Source organism: Mustela lutreola, chromosome 3 (assembly GCF_030435805.1).
Source record: "Mustela lutreola isolate mMusLut2 chromosome 3, mMusLut2.pri, whole genome shotgun sequence".
Classification (NCBI taxonomy): Eukaryota; Metazoa; Chordata; class Mammalia; order Carnivora; family Mustelidae; genus Mustela; species Mustela lutreola.
The window spans coordinates 157,407,165-157,426,433 of NC_081292.1; the positions used below are offsets into that span (position 1 = coordinate 157,407,165).

Sequence of the window (19,269 nt, forward strand, 5' to 3'; positions counted from 1 at the left end):
TATATAGCATTTTTTCTGTCAGAGCATTTATCAACACTTGGCAACCCTGCACTAACTTGACATGTAAGATGATCAAAATGGATTATGTAATCTTTCCCATTCATTTCTATTGATTTTAGTTATGATAAAATTCATCAGTGTGCCTGGGAACACTCAGGCTGAAAAGCTCTGGTTGACCAAGTGGGGGGAGTGGGGGGAGGTGGAGGAAAGAAAAAAAAAAAAAGAATTCAACAGAGTTGTAACGGGATGAATATAATTTTAGAATAGGATTGCACAAATACAGAAGTCGTGCCCTAAAGGCTCCAGCAACAAATTAATACAAATAATTCTGGCAGTCTCATAAAATTACATTTGTCTATGCAGAGATTCACTTTTGAGATAAAATTACAAAATTCCAAGCCAGAAGAATTAATGGGTAAGTGCCATTTAAAAAAAAAAAAAAAAGTTGCTGGAAATATTTTCAAACTTTTTTTAAACTTCAACAGTAATCAAAGTTATTTCTCTGACTGTAAGTAACATCAAAATGCCAGCAACTGGACCATTTTAATCAGTTTTATTGATTCGTGCTTTCAGTTCTTATTCAGTTAAAAACAAGGCACATTAAATACATCTTCTTATTGCTCTATAAATGCATGCAGCTCATTCTGTATATCAAAAGTAATAAATAATGGCGATAAAACACCAAGACAGTTATAAAAATGACAACCCAACCTCAAACACAGTATTTAACAGTCCCATCTAGAACAATAACCCAACACATACACGAAAGGGCCACGTTTAAAGGCATGCAGTGTGCGTATTCACTCCAGCACCGGCTTGTACTTGAGTCTTTAAAAACACAGTAGGGCTTTTTTATTCCCTGAAAACGGTGGACATAATGCAAAACAGTGCAAGTTAGAGCGTCACTGACTTTAATGTTATTACATTCATAGGCCAAAAAATCTTTAACAATACATAAAAAAGTAAATAAGATCGGTGATCATCCTTACAGTATGTTTAGTCAAAGTCACAATGAAATTTGCGTTGTTGTACAAGACACAAAGCTACATATTTTGGAAAAGACAAAATGAAGCTAGAAACTAAAGCAGAATAGGGAGCATGCATTTAATAGTAGAAATCCTCAAGTTGCACTTGGTATAAACTGATTGAAAGCAAGAATCTTGCAAACAGCGTGAGGGCTACGAGGCAGACAGCCTTGGCTTAACAAATAATCCAGCATGGTCACTATTGTTAGGACTGTGGTATGGGGCTATTTAAAGGAAATCCATCTCTTCCCCACAGATGGGGGTTCCTTCACCTGAATCCCCTTAAAGGCTCTTGAAACAAATCACTTGATGATAAAGACAATCTCTGCACCCCCCAACCCCACCCCCACAGAATCACCTAGTATCCCATACGTACAAAAAGAAAAGAAAAATTCCCTTGTCCTTCAAATAGGTTTTGAAGGGGCTAACCCTCCATTTCCTCTCCCCTTTTCTGAAATCAGGTACAGAAGCTGTACAGGTTTAATTAAGAACTCACACAAAAATGCGGGGGTGCTTCATTCACAGTAAAGACTTGGAACCAGCTCACTTCCAAGACGAGTCTCTGGGATTGGTGAAGGAGCGTATGTTTTAGAATTAGCAGATTTTCAGCAAAAGCAGAGACACTCAAAGGAAGCAAAGTGCGCTTTTCTTTGTCCTTAAAGGAACTTACTCCGAGCAAAGCGTGCACAAACCAGCCTGTTGTACACACACAGTTCTGCACAGGCCAGTCAGCCTATTAAGCCGGTCCCTACTGTAATGGGTTCAGGGTTCAGGGAGGGCACAAGTTCTCGCTATCTTGATCTAACTAGAAAGAGAGAAAGAAAGAGAGAGCACAAAGGTACTGTATTGTGGTACGTCATGCGTGGCGCTTTAAAGGACAGCATTTTTATCAAGGGTCACCAGGTTCTAAACAGTGGAACTTATTGTCTTGATTAAAAAACAGAAATAAAAACAAAACAAAACCAAAAAAAACCCCACTAAATTACAAAGCCACATGCTTCTAATGGTTTTTTTTTTTTTTTTTTTTTTTTTTAAAGGCAGTGTAAAATGCTCCCACGTTGAAAGAAAAATGTTCACAGTGATACCTGGGAGCATCCTTGGCTCCGTTTTAGGTTTTCCTTATGGAAGTGGCAAGTCTGAACTTCATTTAAAAAAAACAAATGATTGTTTTGAAGTGGGGTGGGGGCTTAGGTTGAGTGAACCTCCAGTGTTAACATTATGACCTCCAGGCTCATACCCCACTTGAATGAGGCAGAAAGGTACTCTACAATGGTCAAATAAATAGAAATAACAGCACAAAGTATTTTATGTACTAGTTTAAAAAACAAACAAACAAACAAAACTAAGATCTCAAGTCTGTGCAATTAAAGCCTGCCATTAAATATAGAGTTCTATCTCCTATTACATATACAACCTGATCTTAGAAAATAAAAAGGCAGGTAGTTAACCTCACAGAAGGAAGCACAGTGGGTAAAAATTCAGGTCATTGGTTAAAATGCTAGTGAAGTATTGCAAAAGCATCATACCACATTGGCCCTTTAAATTCAACGCATTATTTGTTAAATTCAATGCAGATTTATTTGTGTGTGTGTGTGTGTGTGGAGTGAGAGGGGTCTGTGTGTAGATATGAGTTGTGCATGGTTCTACTTCTTTTCTTTTTCTCTGTGGTTGAGAACTTTTCCACGAAGGAGAAAGGCTTTAAGCAACCCAAATGACCTTGAATACTGCAGCATTGTGCCTTTTTACAAATAATTATAATTAAAGTTAACTAAAGGTTACTTCGATCTTCTTTTACTCTCCATTTGAAATTACTCCCCCAAAATGATGCAATAAATTAAGCCAAATAGGCCATGTTTAACAACAGCACATGCTCCACAGTTTAGGATTTGGGGATTGAAAATCGTGCTATCGTGTGTGGATATACACACACAGATTTTAAATCTTTAACTTTATTACTGCTGTAAGGATTTGAGAAGTTTAGTCTCATTTCATTACATCCAACTTGCCACTTAAATGCTGGTTTTAAAATATGAAAAGCAAGGATCTTCCTGGCAACTATAATAGTCAAAGAAAAACCAGCAGTGACTGGGGGAAAAAAAAAAAAAACGAATTGCTGAGATGAAACTATCAGTGTAATCCAGCAAATGTCAATGCTATCCTTATCATACACCTGTGATTCTGGAAGCGTTCAGTTTCTCTTTGAGACTCACTCCTTTAACCAGATCTAAACTTTGTCTTCCCTCTCCAGTTTTGCCAGTCATACCTGGATATGAAACTACACAATATTGTTTGGATGGGGAAGACAGACCAGCTCCGGGAAGAAGGATCTGAGCGGTCTCCAGAAATGCTATCATTTCTATAGGTCACTCCCTGCTCCATTTCTGTTAGGAGCAAATCCTACCTACAGTCTTAACGCCCAAAGCTTTGTGCACCTCACAGAATTTTTCTAGCTTCTATTCAATTTTGGCCAAAATGCTCTGTCCTTAAGAATGACCCAGAATAAGTGAAGAGACAAACGAAAAGGGAGTAGGTCCAGTCTAAGAGGTTACAAAATGGATGCAGAATATTAAATCGGTGTGCACTGAAAGTAAGAAACAAGATAAAATACACTGTTCAGAAGCTAGATTGAATGGCAAAGATAAATCAACACCCTAAAGCTTTGGAATGTTTTCCAGTGTTAACAAAGGCAGCTACCCATAGCCACTGTTTTGGAGTGGTCTAAGTCATCTCTGGTTGTTACAGGATGATTTGTTGTTCCCATGTCTGTTGGCTGTGGATGTACTGCCCAGACTCACAATCCTCCACAGCTTCGGTCCACTGGAATGGGGACTCTTCTGTCGAGGTTCTCTTCTGCAGTTTTCATCAGGATCGCGAGCCGGCTTCCGGACACCCTTCCTTTCTGAATAGCACTCATCAGCTTCAAGAGAAAATAGGCAACAGGGTCAGAAGGCAGGCGTGCTTCCCCCCTTTCTTCACCGCGTCTTAATGGTTACCTCTGCAGTGGCTCCATCAAAAACCCATAGTGGGTATTACAGCTCCAATAAGAAGAATACAATCTTTGAACATCTCAAAAGGCAGGAAAGGGGCAGGTGTTTCAGGGCTGTGAAAACTATACCTATCTAGCCAGTCAGCCTGCTTTTAAAATGCAAATCGAATGCATCAATTTTTACCCCTTTCATGTGCTCAGGGCACATATTTTTTTGGAGCCACTCAAATATTGGATCTGTAATTTCATTTAAAAATCTTAAAAAGGAATTGCAGGGATTGAACCAAGACAAATCATGACCTATATTTAACTACTCTTTTTTAGTGTTACTGTACTTGACAACTTCAAGTCCCTTAAATCCAAATTCCTTAAAGACTTTTTAAAGTAATTTACATTTAAGTCCTTGAAATGGACCCAGAGATCTACCTTAAGAATTAAAAGCACTCCACAGCCCAGATTTTAGTTAATTCATTTTTATCCAATGGATAAAATCAGAATTAGTCTTGAAATTACATGCAGTCAGCGGGCAAAGGCCTTTAATCTGGAAGGCACTTTGCAATTATGAGCATGGGGATTTTTTTTTTCTTTCTTTCTCAAGTTGATGTGGTTTTAACTATTTGCTTTTCTTGAGCTCACTTTCCCAATCTTTTGTATTTATTTATTTGAAAAAGAACTCAGCCATTCACCAGGAAAAATTCTCAAAATATTTTTAGGGTTATACTCTTGAGCCTACAGAGATACATTTCTTAAAAATGACTCTGAATGAGAGTCAGAGGCATCTGCCAAAGGGCTGGATCAGAATTTCATGACCTTATTAAAAGCTGTTTCACAAGCCACTGCTTATTAGAGACGGACTCCTACATGCAGGGCGTCATTAGAGCCCAAACCTAAAAATAAAGTCATGTAACCATGCAACATCTGTAGTGATTGTTCCATGATGATTATTGAAAACACAGATCTACATTCAAATAGGTGTTTCATGGGATAAACATGGGCTCTTTATGTTCAGAAAAGAAAAATAATTTATTTTTAAAAAACACCCTGAAAACATACTTTACGTCTGACAAATGGTGTGACGTAAAGAATGCTGACATCTAAAGACAGAACAATTTGCTGTTTATTGTTTTGTCTATGGTTCCATGAAGACCTTCTAAGTTTACTGGAGCTAACAAAATTGATAGAGCTAGAGTTTTTTTCTTGATTCATAAACATTCTATGATGTACCAACCTTTAAAAATTCAGTTTTCTTTAAACATTACAAGTATTTTGAAACCATATTATGAGGGGAAAAAACAACAACAACAACATTCAGGTGTGAATATATTTCATGAGAAATATGGTCAGCATTTTTTAAGTTGAAAATTACACTGTGTATTTGTACTTAGTAGAAGTATGAATAGTCTCTTTCATTTAGAAGTGGACAAGAAATAATTATTTAAAAACTCTACAAGGAAATCTGCAGATGTTTTAAATTATTTTCCATGTGTTTAATTCTATTGCACTCAAGAAAATTACTTAAAACCCAAGTCACATAGCATATCTATAAAATTAGACTCTTATCGTTTCTAAAACTCCAGATCTTTCAACCCTAAATGCTATTGTTTATTTACAACACCCATGAAATGAAGCATAAGCTATTTCCTTGAAGAAAAGTTTTCTAAAATTCTGAGACAAACAATAAAATATTCTTGAGAAAAAACTAGACCAAAAAAAAAAAATGTATTCAATGGTTTCTAATTCCCCAGCATATATTTTAAGCTCCATTTCAAATGTGCACTTAAACAGTAAGCTAAAGAACTAAACATTCTTTTTTGTAATGCTGGACACAACCTGTGAAAATTTTCTGCATTTAGATTCAACAATGCTCTTATCTGCAGCTCATCTCCAGAGAGACAATTACCATTTCCTTTGCCTTGATATTGTTTGTTTAACTTGACACAGTGAAGAAAGGGCTGACATTGACCAAAATCCCCAGCATTAATTTATTTCATGTTCAGCATTCATCATTGCCAGTGTACAAGCAAGACCTGGCATTCATTTGAAATACCTGCCCCAAGAAGCACTGTGGAAAAAACCCGGCCACTTGGAAACCAGTGCATTCTTCATCTGAGCAGAGTCCTACGGACAGCTACAAATAACATATGGGTTTATTAAATTTCCTTCTTTTAAGGAACTTTTAAGGAATGATGTGTAGCCTCCAGTTGGAAGTTAGAATAACAGAATTTGCTTTCTTCACGATTACGATTAAACAGTTGAGACTTGGGGAAGTGGAACAATGGAAACAGAAATGCTTGAATTATGGGATCTTGACCCCCAAAATACAGGTTTCCTTTCTTTTGCTTTTCAGGTTCTTCATACTGTAGGAATATAATAATTACATTGTAGGGTCTCTAGTAAATATCCTCAAATCAATACAACTAGAATTTTTTTTTAATATCTTATAAAAAATTACTTTCCACATTAGAAATACAGTGTGCGCCTCTTTTGAAGCAGGTGAAAAATGGTCTGGCAGTGGTAGTCCATGGCATATTTTTCTAAAAAGCATACTTCTTATTCAGCCTTTAAACCATGATTAAATTGTTAATTGAAATTGCCCAACACAACAGAACGTCTTAGAAGAAGAAAACAAAACAAAACAAAGAACAAAACAAGAAAGAAAGAAAGAGAAAAGAACATGCTCTATGCAGAGCCTGATCCTTGAGTGCAGACCGAGGCAAACTTTGCTGGCTTCAAGCATTCTTTTTTTCAGAATGACATGACAACCGTGTGGACTTAAGAATCCATCCTGAGAGGCCGCCTGGGTGGCTCAGTGGGTTAGAGCCTCTGCCTTTGGCTCAGGTCATGATCCCAGAGTCCTGGGATGGAGCCCTGCATCAGGCTCTCTGCTTGGCAGGGAGCCTAGTTCCCCCTCTCTCTGTCTCTGCCTGCCTCTCTGCCTACTTGTGATCTCTGCCTGTCAAATAAAATCTTAAAAAAAAAAAAAAGAATCCATTCTCGAACAACCATTCACAACCAAAAGATAAAAACCAAACACACGTGTTTCCCCTCACCACAGCTCACCTGCAAAAATTCATTGAGTTCCACTTGTCCATTTTTGTTCAAGTCTACTTCATTCAGAATTTCATGTAGTGTATTCTCATCCATTTGGACATTGATACTCTAAATGAAAGGAAAGCACAAAATAAGGAGGTTTAATTAAAAATGATGCATGCCCTTTTATTAAAGCTACCAACCTTTCAAAAATTACAGGAGAAAATTACTTATAGAAAGCATTAGAGGCAGAAAAAATGATCTAATTGAGTTTTTATGTTTTTCTGCTAGCAAAGACATTGAGCTAAAAAAATATTACCTCTAATACACGCTGAACATCAACAATGGTAATAAAGCCCTTTTGGTCTGCATCAAACTTATGAAATCTCTTCTTGTACCTGGAACACAACATTGAACATTGGAAAAACATACCTCCATAGGTCAAGTCACAACAGAGAAATACGGAAACTTATTAGAAGTACCTGTCGATGTCAGAAGGCAGGAGGCTAATTTCAGAGCGATCTGTTAACTGTTCTGATCGAGATTTATAGCCCATTTCATAATACAGAAACTTCCTGGCTGTTTCAAGTTCCTCCTAAAACACAAGCATACACAAAGTTCAAAGATTTATGGAAAGAATTATTGATTTTTTTTTCCTTTCTTACTTTTCTGACCAGCACAATTTTTTATTTCTTCCAGTTTCACTGAAGTATAATTTATATTCAATAAAATGCACCTATTTTAGATACGCAGTTTGATGTATACTCTACCACGATCAAGATATAAGACATTTCTATCACCCGAAGAAGCTTCCTCTGGCCCCCTTTTTTGTTTTCAGTTGATCTGCTAGGCTCAAGTCATCACTGATCCGCTCTCTGTCTGCAGAGTGTTTTCGCATTTTCCCGAGTTTCACATAAAAGGGCCCCTACAGTACATAGTGTTCTCTGTCTGACTGCTTTCACACAGCATGAGGATTCTGAGACTCATTCATGTTGTTGTTTTAATATTTTGTTTCTTTTTCCTGAGGAATATTCTCACCCAGTATCATCTAGCCAAATCTAGAGAACCCGATCCTTGTGGTTTAGTGACAATTAAAGCAATTAAAGGTGACAAACAGCCACTATGATGTGGAGGCAAAGTCACTGACAGATATCATGGGATCAGCTACCCTGAAGCTTTGTCACAAGAATGCTGAGAGTTCGGTGGGAGCTACAGAGTCAGAAGAAGAAACAAGTTCTCTGAACAGTTACTCTGACACTTTCCACTGTCCCCAGTCCCAGAAGATAGTAAGTGTTGTAGAGAACACAGACTTGGTTTTTCACGGCACTCTCCTGCTGGCTTACAGCTTACAAACCGTCTTTTTCTTTCCTTTCTCTTTTTGGCATTTTGTACTACTTTTGCCCACCTTCTGTCTTCTGGTTCTGTTCTTATTTGCCACAATATTTTAAAGCTCAACGGTAGTTAAATAATCCCATCTGCAAATTCTCTGAGTACCCAGAGATATCATTTTTCTGGGCTGGCATATAAACTCATTTAGAGCAGCCTCCTATTTGAATATCTATTTCCTCTTACCAATATTTATTTTGCTCTTTTCACACTGAAAACTGTTCTCCTTGACAAAAAAAGAAGGAAAGAAATTTGGTTTTAGACTCTGAGTTGAATTGTTCTCTCTTTTCTCCCGCATTCAAAAATATGGTGCCACTCATTTTACGCAATGATCTAGGTTAGGCCTTCCATGCATTCTTTACGATTTTTAAAATTTATTTGTGGGGGCGTCCGGGTGGCTCAGTGGGTTAAAGCCTCTGCCTTCAGCTCAAGTCATGATCTCAGAGTCCTGGGATCAAGCCCCACATCGGGCTCTCTGCTCAGCAGGGAGCCTGCTTCCTCCTTTCTCTCTCTCTGCCTGCCTCTCTGCCTCCTTGTGATCTCTGCCTGTCAAATAAATAAATAAAATCTTTAAAAGAGAAAAGTTTTTAAAAAATAAATAAATAAAATAAATTTATTTTTGGTGTCCTTAGCATTTTTTCCCCTGACACTGTTAGGGGAAACTCCTGACACTGTTCTATTCCTACATTCACATTAGTCCAGGAACCCTTTCATTGCGGAGCACCTGTCTTCCATCTGTTTTAAATATGGTGTTTATCAGCTGGCTTTGTTCTGAATCACAGTCCCGTTTCTTCACTTGCTGCCCCCTTTCCCTTCTCATAAGAATCAATTTTGAAAAAATTTCTTTTTGTGAGGCCCTCTCAATTGACTTAAGTGGTCTTCTCGTTAAAGTCTCTCAAGGAAATATATGTATGTATGAAGGTATAAAATCTGCCTCACTAAACGTGATGGCAGCATTTCCCAACATTCATCTTGAGTAGTGCTAGTCTCCCTCTCTGCAGCCCTTCCAAAGAGAGAGAGGTGGGTCCCCATCTCTGAATAAGTTCCCTTTTGGAAACGAACAATGCACACACGCATTTAAAAGCACCAAATCATCTGTGCTAAAGAAAAAAAAAAATGGTTTCCTTTGTTGAACTCAGAGTTTCCCAAATTCTTCTGTCCATGTAGTCATCTTTTGGTTTACACCTTGCAGAGTCCAATTTGGCAATGTCCCATTCTCTAAATGTCCACCAACTCCTCTATCAACCCAGTTCCCTTAGACAATGTGTTCTTCCTTTATCAGTTCTTTTGATGTTGGATTCGATCTCTTGAGTAGCTGTTCTCTAAATCTTTCTCTCAATTTTGAAAACTGACATGCGTTTGTGAGGTGTATACTGGTTGTAACCACTCAATTAGATTTCAAGATCCTTGAAACTATGAGCTAGTTATTATTCCCCTAAAATATTTGGTATAATGCTCAGTATACAAGTCACTCATTAAGTATTGACTTGGAAAAACAACCACAATTCATCTACAGAGAGTTATTTATCACCTTGTTCTGCTTTCACTTTTGCAGGTTAAATAATCCCAATGCTTTTAACCTTTTCTCAGAAGTCCAGCTTTCTAACCTTTAATTCTTTTTTTTTCCTTTTCCTTTGTTCTCTCTAGACTGTCCACAGGTCTCATTAATACTCCTACAGCTCAGATACTAGGTGATAACTTGAGGTCGTTTATTTCTCTTACTTTGTTGAGGGGGGAAGGGAGAATATTCTGAGCACACGAATCTACTCATAAAACTTGAACTGAATGAAGTTAAATCTAGTTTCCTCAGGAGGGCCAAACACAGCCAGTTTACAGAATTTTCTTCCTCCTTCCTACCTCCTACAGCCTGAATTCCTGGCACCAGCTATCTTCCTGCATATTCAAATCTTTCCAACCATAATTTTTACAGGAACACATTATCCCCAATCTTTCTATATGGTTAAAAGAAAAAAAAATGATTGGCATTAGTAAAAGGCACAAGTTTCATTCTTGGGTTGTCTCTGTAGGCAGCTTTAGTCCATCAAATCGAAATCGACACTGGAAGAGCTACATCCAGTCCTGTCAATGCAGGGGCAACAGGGCAAGGTCGGGAAAGCTCAGGCCCTGAAATCAGAGTACCTGGCTTCAGCTCCTGTTCCCCAATTCACTAGCTGTATGAACTCCGACTGGATGTACTCACTGAGCCTGTGTTCTCACCTATAAAAAGGTGTAAAGGCTAACCAAAGGTCAGGTGAAGGACCTCTTCAGCCAGTGTGACTCCTGCCATCAGGAGTCACTAAAGTTAGGAGAAATTTTAAAACGCAAGGTTATGGTTTCAGCCCCGAAGACCCTGAATTTGATAGTCTAAAGCCAACCCTCAAAAATCTGCTTGCTTTCCCTATATTTCAAGTGATTCTGATATGTAACCACCTTTGGGAATCTACACCAGAATGAGAATGTTTTAAGGACAGGATCTATGCTCAGGCCTTCCTTACACCTTCCATATAGGACACAGATGCTCAGTTATGTTCATTCACTCATTGACAGTTACTTATTGAGGGCCTGCCATGACGGGCACTGAGGTTACAGAAACAAACCAGATCATGTCCTCTCCTTTGGAAAGCCCATTTCCTGGATGAGAGGCAGATAACAAAGAAACAAACAATGGAATACATGGTATATACTATAGGAACAGATGCCAAAGAGAAAAATAAGGTAGGGAGAGGGACAGGAAGTGAAGGGCTAGGCCATGAGGTTACCTAGGAAAGAACGTTCCAGGCAGAGAAATCAGCAGAGCTTAAATAAGGAAGAGCAACTCATCTTGTGGGGAGTGAGTGAATGGGAAGTCCACGGGGATCAGAAAGGTGGTGGCCAGATCCTGGAGACCTTGTAAACAAACCGCTGTCATGACTTTGGCTTCCAGTAAACCAGAGGGTGTTTCGGCAAAAGTAATTGTTCATTATCAGTCCTCATCCTTCTAGTCGATCAGCATCATTTGATACAGTAGATTACTTTTCTTTTCTTGAAATATTTTCTTCCTTTCCTTCTGGGACACAACTCCTTCTTCAGTCTTTTCACCCTTTCTCCAACCTCGCTAGCTATCACTTTCCCTTGCTCCAGGCGTCTTCTTTATCTACCCCCCTTCTGAACTCTGGAGAGCTCCAGGGCTGTGTTGGAACAACTTGCTGTTATCTCACTGCACAAACTCCCCACGAGATCTCGAGATCTCGTCTGGCCTGATGGCTTAAATACCAACAGAAATTTGTATCTTTAGTTCAGACCTCCCCTCTGCACTTCATTTGGACTGACATATCCAAAGATCTGGGCTTATGTTTTAATAGAATTGCTTAAGTTGTTAAAGTAAGAATACTGCCCTGTGGGAGGGAAGCTTTTATAATAAACCATGGAAGAAATGCTGGTAGCTGAAAGCAGTGTGATAGCAGCTGACTGTGTTAAGAAGGGGTTGAATTCAAGCCACTCTTCGAAGATAAATATGATACAGTTTCTGGATGGATTCAGATCAGGTATGATACTGAGATTTAGGTCTAAGGAACTAAAGGTGGAATAACTATTTTTGACATGGAGAGGTCAGTAGTAGTAGTAGTAGTCGTGAGTGCTGGTGGAGGTAGTGTTTGGAGAGAAAGAGGAGGAGATCCAAAAGAGCTGGTGCCATGGATTGAACCACCCCCTCCCCCAAATCCATATGTTGAAGCCCTAACCCCAGTGTGATGATATTCAGAGATGGGGCTTTGGCGAGGTTTAGATGAGTCTTGAGAATGGGATCCCTCTTTCTCCCTCTCTCTCTTCCACGAGAGGACACGGCAAGATGGCAGCTCTCTGAAAGTCAGCAGGAGCACTCTTACCAGAAACCAACCATGCTGGCACTCTGATCTCAGACTTCTAGCCTCCAGAATTGAGAGAAAGGAATGCCTGTTATTAAGTCTAGGTAAGAGTAACCCTAGACTGTAGTATTCTGTAACAGCAGCCTGACTAGATGAAGACAGAGAGGATTCCAGAAAGGAGTTCAAGAAGGAGGGAGGAATCAACTGTGTCAAGGCCACTAAATGCACGAGTAATGGAGGACCAAGAACTGACAAGTATATTGAGCAAATGGAAGCCAGCAGTGAGCGTGATCAGAGCTAGTCTCAGAAAGTGGCAAAAACAAGCTTCAGTGGAACTGGTTTAAGAAAGACTAGGCAGGGGGTAAGGAACAGAACCAAGGAGCACAGAAAGCAATTTTTCCTATAAATACATGAAAATGCCTCTGCATATTATAACAATTTGGTTTAATTAAAATTCATGACAATCTTCTGTTTATTACAACAAGCCCAGGGCTGTACATGTGGGCATCTGAGCATCACTGTTTTTTCTTTTTTTTTTAATTTGGATATAAATATAAAATTCCAAATGACACAAATCAATAAGCATTTAGTGGTCAGGCAATAAAACCGCTATTTCCTACTGAGGGCAAATTTGCACAAGTGTGAATTTCACCATGGAAATTTAGAATACATTCTAAAAGTGTTTTCAATGAAAACCAGAAAAGTTTCTACCCACAATCATTATTATCCTACTTTTTCAGGAATTATGACCACAAATTGAAGAGTATTTTTCTAAAAGGGATTTTCCAGAAACAAACAACACATTTTGAAACCAGAATATCTTTCCAGTTGGGATCCTAAGACCTAGCAATACTAAACACACTCCCCACATGCAGAAACTGGTAAGAAATAAAAAATTCCCACTGAAAACTATACTAGCCTCTACTAACAGACAAAAGACGTGACATATCTTGTGGTTTTAAAGGAACTGTGGTTTCAAAGACTTCTATATAATACCTCTTTTTTGAAATCATCCCAATTCAGTTCTCTGCCCATCAGTTCAACGATCCGGGGGAGAGCTTCCTCTGCTGCCTGGACATTTAAGAAGGCCAGGCGAGTCCGCCGCGAAATCATATCCACTGCTGTACAGGCATACTCCTTAATCCCATATTTCACCTGAGTTGAAATTAAAGCAAAATTATCAGTGTGGGCCTTATCTTTAAAAAAAAGAAATAAAATTTCACTTGAAAATAATTCACACTCAGGGGAAAGTGACATTGCTCTCTATATACCCTGGTCCTCTAAGAGGCATGACGCAAATAAGAACATCATACAAGCTCCTCGTCCATTTGCTGAAAGAGGTTTGTAAATTGGGACAAAATGGAAAAAAGCTGATGCCTTCTTCCTGAACTGACCCTGGTGCAAACATGCAAACTGCATTGTTTCCCATTTACCACCCACAGTACTCACTTACCTCTCTGCTTATACATCATATGGTTGTTAATTTACATAGCCAAGTAGGCAAAGAACAAGTATTGAAACGTATGGTTTCAGGGCACCTGCTTGGCTCAGTGGGTTAAAGCCTCTGCCTTCTGCTCAGGTCATGATCCCAGGGTCCTGGGATGGAGCCCCGCATCAGGCTCTCTGCTCAACAGGGAGCCTGCTTCCTCCTCTCTCTGCCTGTCTCTCTGCCTACTAGTGATCTCTGTCTGTCAAATAAATAAATAAATATATTTTTTTAAAAAAGTATGGTTTCATCTCTTTAGGCTGTCTAGAGTTTTCTGTCTAAGCGTATCAAGAGGACAGAAGGCTTGTGGTTAACCAACAAACAAATGCTCACTGGACCCTCGTTTTTCAAAGTACAATGAATCATAAATAAATACAAAGCCTGCTCTCTGGTTTCACGAAATGAAGAAACTCGATGAGAAATAAAGCTTCAGTCTTTGGGAAGTTAAGTGCAAACCAAGGTATGTCAACAGCTAGCGAGTGAGTATAAACTCGAGGAGTTACAAATTTACAAAAGAAACAACAACTGTGAAGTCACAAGATTTGGGGTAGCTCTGCGGAAGAGGAAGAAATACATCTTTTCTATTCAGATCATTTCCACTGTCCATATCACTTCACATTTAACATGTAAGTTTATAAATGAAGGGATCTGGGCAGGGCAGACATTTTCCTGAAGGCTTTGGCTGGCAAATGGGCATTAAACCTTAACGATATACATAATTTTTCAGTAGGTGACCAGCATCTCGTGGCAGACAGGAAATTCCCATGTAGCCACTCACATACCTCTGCTTCAATGTATGGAAATTCTGACACAAGACGCACACCAACGATGGGCCACCTTTTTCCAGTTACGCTTGCCATCTTGGCCACCTCAAAAGCCTTGTCACCATAGGTAGCGGCGAGATGCTGTGCCACCTAGGGAAACCAGACTGCATTAGGCAGGTACTTTGAAGAGCAATACCTTCTAGGCATGAAGCAAAAAAAAAAAAGCACACGCTTATCCTGTCAGTTCTTCACGGCCCGTAACTAATAGTTCCAGGAGGGTATTAGATTTTGATTTTGTGGGAGGAAACCACTTGGGCTCTGAGTGCTTAGGCCAGCACTAACTCTGCCACACATGTATCACTGTATCAGTGACTGATGAAGCTTCGGCTTGACTCTGCCCCCAGTGTCACTTCTGAAGAACAGCCTTCCTTACACTTGAGACAGAAAGAATGTGGGATGATGCTCTGTCTGCGGAGAACAAACCAAACCCACCCCAGACTTTAAAATAGAAACTAGCGTGTGCCTTGCTTTTTAGGCAACCGAAGAAAAGTATGATCAGCTTTTTTCCTTAGTTCACTTCCACAGCACGCAGACAGAAATGAACCCGGCAAAAGGAAATTCTAAATCAGGGAGGCCTCCTGGTTGCCAATTCTGTTTGTGGCAGTAGTGAGATGAGGTGGAGAAAAAGAGGATTCACACCCACCTCACTTTCAAGCCCATAGTCCTGGACAAGCCTAATGTATAGCGTGGGGCTCCAATCTTTGCCCCCTTGAAGGAAAAGCCCAACTGTTCTGCTTGGTCCTGCTTTAAAATTGTGAGCTTTGATAGCAGCATTTATGGTATCTTCTGCCATAGATCGATACGTTGTCCACTTTCCACCTACAAATAATTTGATAAATAATTCATTAGGTTACTACCCCTATTTTTCTTATAATGACCCATTTGCTAACTGATTCATAACAAAATTCACCTGTTGTTTATAACAAATATAGCAAAGCGATGTGTAAGACCTTACTCAGAATCATCAAAAAAAATTCTCTGTTCATTAGCATCAAGAGAGATTCTGGTGTGACAGTTTGACTCAGGGCCCTATCTAAAACACCGCCAAAACACAAGGTAATATGCCATACCTGCTATAGTGATGAGGCCACTCTCACTGATGTCCACAACATGATTTCGGGAGATGGACTGAGTATCTGCAGACTTGGGATCTGTAACAAGGGGGCGGATACCACTCCATGCTGCCAGGACGTCCCCTCTTCTCACTGGCAAGAATCAATGGGAAGGGTTAAGAGGATGCCTTAAAGATATTTCAACAAAACTCTGAGACAGTTAATAAACAAGAGAGAATTCAGTAAATGGAGCACATGAATATGGGCTTTGAAAGAGAGAAGGAACCCTTAAATATAACAACTAAGCAAGTTAATAAGTACAACAAAAACTCAAAGAATTACTTTATCACAAAGATAATCTGAACCGAAAAAAAGCAGATAACCTGAACATCACTGACACTGATTCCTACCAAAAGAGGAAACAAAAGAAACACGTTAGCAATCCTCAGCTGGAAGGATCTAGAATAGCTGAAACAATGACGACAAAGTAGAAACAAAACAAAGACAAACCTAGAGATTTGTGGACTTGTTACTTTTCCTCCCAGAATATACCTAGCTACCTCTTCTCAGGAAAGACAAAGATCCTTACTAAACAAACAAGTCTGTAACAGGCTACCTTCTTCCCTCATCAATACTACCATCTTATTGAGCATTTTTATTAGCCCTAGGCTTGTCAAAGCACTGGATTTACACATTTCATCTCATTTAATCTCACAGAGACCCACAGCATCAGTTATTATTATTCTCACCATAGAAAAGAGAGGGGGGGGGGAAACCTGAAAAAGTTTAACCACTTAACCCAAAGCAAACATCTTATAGATGCTAGAAGAGCATAAGAACCCAGTTCTTCCTTATTATAAAGTTCATATTCTTACACACTAATGTACTATCTTTCAACTCTTGACAATCTGTTTTCCCCTCCTTATCCCATTATCCTTGTAACTGGCTCAAAAATAGGCATACTGGCTCCTCCCAGTTTAGGCGCACCATATTTGTTACAGTATATGAAAGGTCTTTGAATATTCAACACCCCATGAAATTTCTCTTACACTCTGTCAGAATCCAATTGCCTCGTTATACCAAGAATTGATAGACTTTAAATAGAATTAGACAGCTGTTGCATAGCACCCATTACTGACCTAAAAATGGCTAAGAAGAGTAGCCTAGTCGTGGCTCTGGTGTACCATGAGTGGCAAGGGCAATACCCAAGGGCAGAGTTTTCAGAATCTACTCTTCCTTATCCTCCCTACAGGAATGGCTTAGCTCTTTTCTTCTCCATTCTTCACATCAAGGAGCAGATCACATGCACCAACCCAAGACTTGCCAAATGATGAAAACAATTAGGTGAATACTTCCCTGGTCCTGCTACATTTACTCTCACAGACCAGTTAATCTAACCTTGGATGACGGAACAGTAAGTCCAAGTTTGCTCTGACCATGACTTGGGATCAGGTGCTTACCTCCTTCATCTTATTCCCAGCCATGATCCTCACTGACAAAAAGGTCACTGTCTTTAAAACATCAAAACAATGGGAAAATTGGATATTCCCGTGCAGAGGGATAAGCTCAAAGTAGATCAAAAACCTACACATAAAAGCTCAAACTATAGAACATTTAGGGAAAAAAAATAGAAAAATCTACATGACATTGGGTTTGACAATGATTTCTCGTATATGATACCAAAGGCATAGGCTAATAAAGAAAAAAAAAAAGATAAAACGGACCTCTCAAAATTAAAAACTTCTGTGCATTCAGAGACATTAACAACAGAATGAAAAAGCAACCCATATAGCAGGAAAAAATATTTGTAAATTATATCTCTGACAAGAAGTTAGTATCCAGAATATGTAAGAAGTCTTAAAACTAAAAAAAGACAACCTGACTGAAAAAATGGACAAAGACTTTTAAAAGATATTTCTCCAGAAAAGATATATAAGTGGCCAATAAGCACATAAAATATTGCTCAATATCACTAACAGTTAGAAAAATGCAAATGAAAAACCATATGAGATATACCTTCATATCCATTAGGATGACTATTATAAAAAGTTAAAAAAAACACAGAGAGAAACAAACTTTAGTGAGGATGTGGAGAAATTGGGATAGCCTTATGCACTACTGACGGGAAAGTATTATGATGCAGTCACTATTGATAAATGTATGGCAGTTCCTCAAAAATTCAACATAGAATGACCATATTACTTAACAATAACAATTCTGGGTACATACATACCCCAAAGAACTGAAAACCAAAAAATCTGCACACTCCAGTGTTCATAGCAGGATCATTCATAAGAGTCAAAATATGGAAATAACCCAAGCGACCACCAATAGATGAATGGCTAAACAACACATGGTCTATACACACAATGGAATATTATTCAGCTTTGAAAAGTAAGGGAATTCTATCACATGTTACCTTGAAGACATCATGCTAAGTAAAATAAGCCATTCACAGAAGGACAAACACTGTATGGTTCCATTTATACAAAATACCTGGAGTAGTGAAATTCGTAGCCACAGCAAGCAGAATGGTGATTGCTGGGGGAAGGGAGTTGGGTATATGAGGTCAGTGTTTAAAGGGTACAGAATTGAGGAGAATGAAGAAGATCTAGAGATGGATAGTGGCAATGGTTGCACAGAAATATGAATATATTTAATGCCACAGAACTGTACGCTTAAGAATGGTTAAAAAGATAAAAAGATAAATTCTTTTTAAAATCAAGATAAAAGGAAAATTTGACATATTTCAAGTCTCAAGATTAAGGAAAATATTTTACATGTAATACATAAATATCAGGATACTTGCCAGCCCATACCATGCCCAAACTTCATTCAAATCAAAGTATGTCCTTGTTGAGAGCACAGTTTTGTGAACAGAGGACAATATGGATTTCAGATCCGACTGAGTCCTTGAGAACATGCCCTTGTACAGTGAATCTCCTGTATTTATACATGGCACCACCTGAAAAGCATCTCAAAAATATCTAGCAGACTCTATGGAAAGAGTCACAAAGACTCCTTGAAATGACTGGAAGAGTCCAAAAAGATGTTTTTAAAAGATGTCTAACCAAGTACAGGGGAAAGACCCTAAAAACAAATTGTACTGAATGACAGATAATCCTTCTACCTTGACCTCAAATGAAAAAAAAAAAAAAAAAAAAAAAAAAAAAGATTTCTGGTGAAGTTAAATTCACCTAAGGAAATATACCTTTATATTTAATATACCTCCTTGAGGGCCACACTCTTAACGTGACACATGTCTACGTGGTGGTGTATAATCAAAACTCTATCTAAACACCTCATCAGAAGCAAAGGAAGAAGAAACATCATAAGCTGGTGCAGAACACCGAAGGCTTCCAGTCTTGTTAGCTGGAGACCTAAGGGAGTCTCAGCACTGAGGTTCCATTTCTCAATCTGCCCTTCTGATATGTGTATTCTCTCAACTAGGCTTATCCTGATGGCTTCCATGGAATGAGGGTTAATTCTTGCTTCATGCAATTCCACAAAAGTCTTGTGAAACATCCACACAGATCATGCAATGTTTTAATCTTTACAAAAAACCTAACTAGGAAATTACCACTATTTTCCATTAGAGTTCAAATAGCTCTCTGAGTCAAAAATAAAACTTAACCAAC

The 19,269-nt window shown here is 38.8% G+C and overlaps 1 protein-coding gene across 3 annotated transcripts in view; it reads right to left on the bottom strand.

Annotated features, from left to right (window-relative positions):
* Positions 1-538: 538 nt before the first annotated feature.
* Positions 539-19,269, bottom strand: part of GPD2 (glycerol-3-phosphate dehydrogenase 2) — a 141,687-nt gene continuing 122,956 nt past the window's right edge. For all 3 annotated transcript variants that reach the window (XM_059167292.1, XM_059167293.1, XM_059167294.1), the window contains exons 10-17: positions 15,650-15,784; positions 15,223-15,398; positions 14,538-14,669; positions 13,266-13,424; positions 7,524-7,636; positions 7,361-7,439; positions 7,072-7,170; positions 539-3,942 (exon numbers count right to left, since the gene is read on the bottom strand). In XM_059167292.1, coding sequence (XP_059023275.1) covers positions 3,817-3,942; positions 7,072-7,170; positions 7,361-7,439; positions 7,524-7,636; positions 13,266-13,424; positions 14,538-14,669; positions 15,223-15,398; positions 15,650-15,784 — 1,019 coding nt within the window. In that variant the 3' untranslated portion in view covers positions 539-3,816. The remainder of the gene's footprint in view (positions 3,943-7,071; positions 7,171-7,360; positions 7,440-7,523; positions 7,637-13,265; positions 13,425-14,537; positions 14,670-15,222; positions 15,399-15,649; positions 15,785-19,269) is intronic.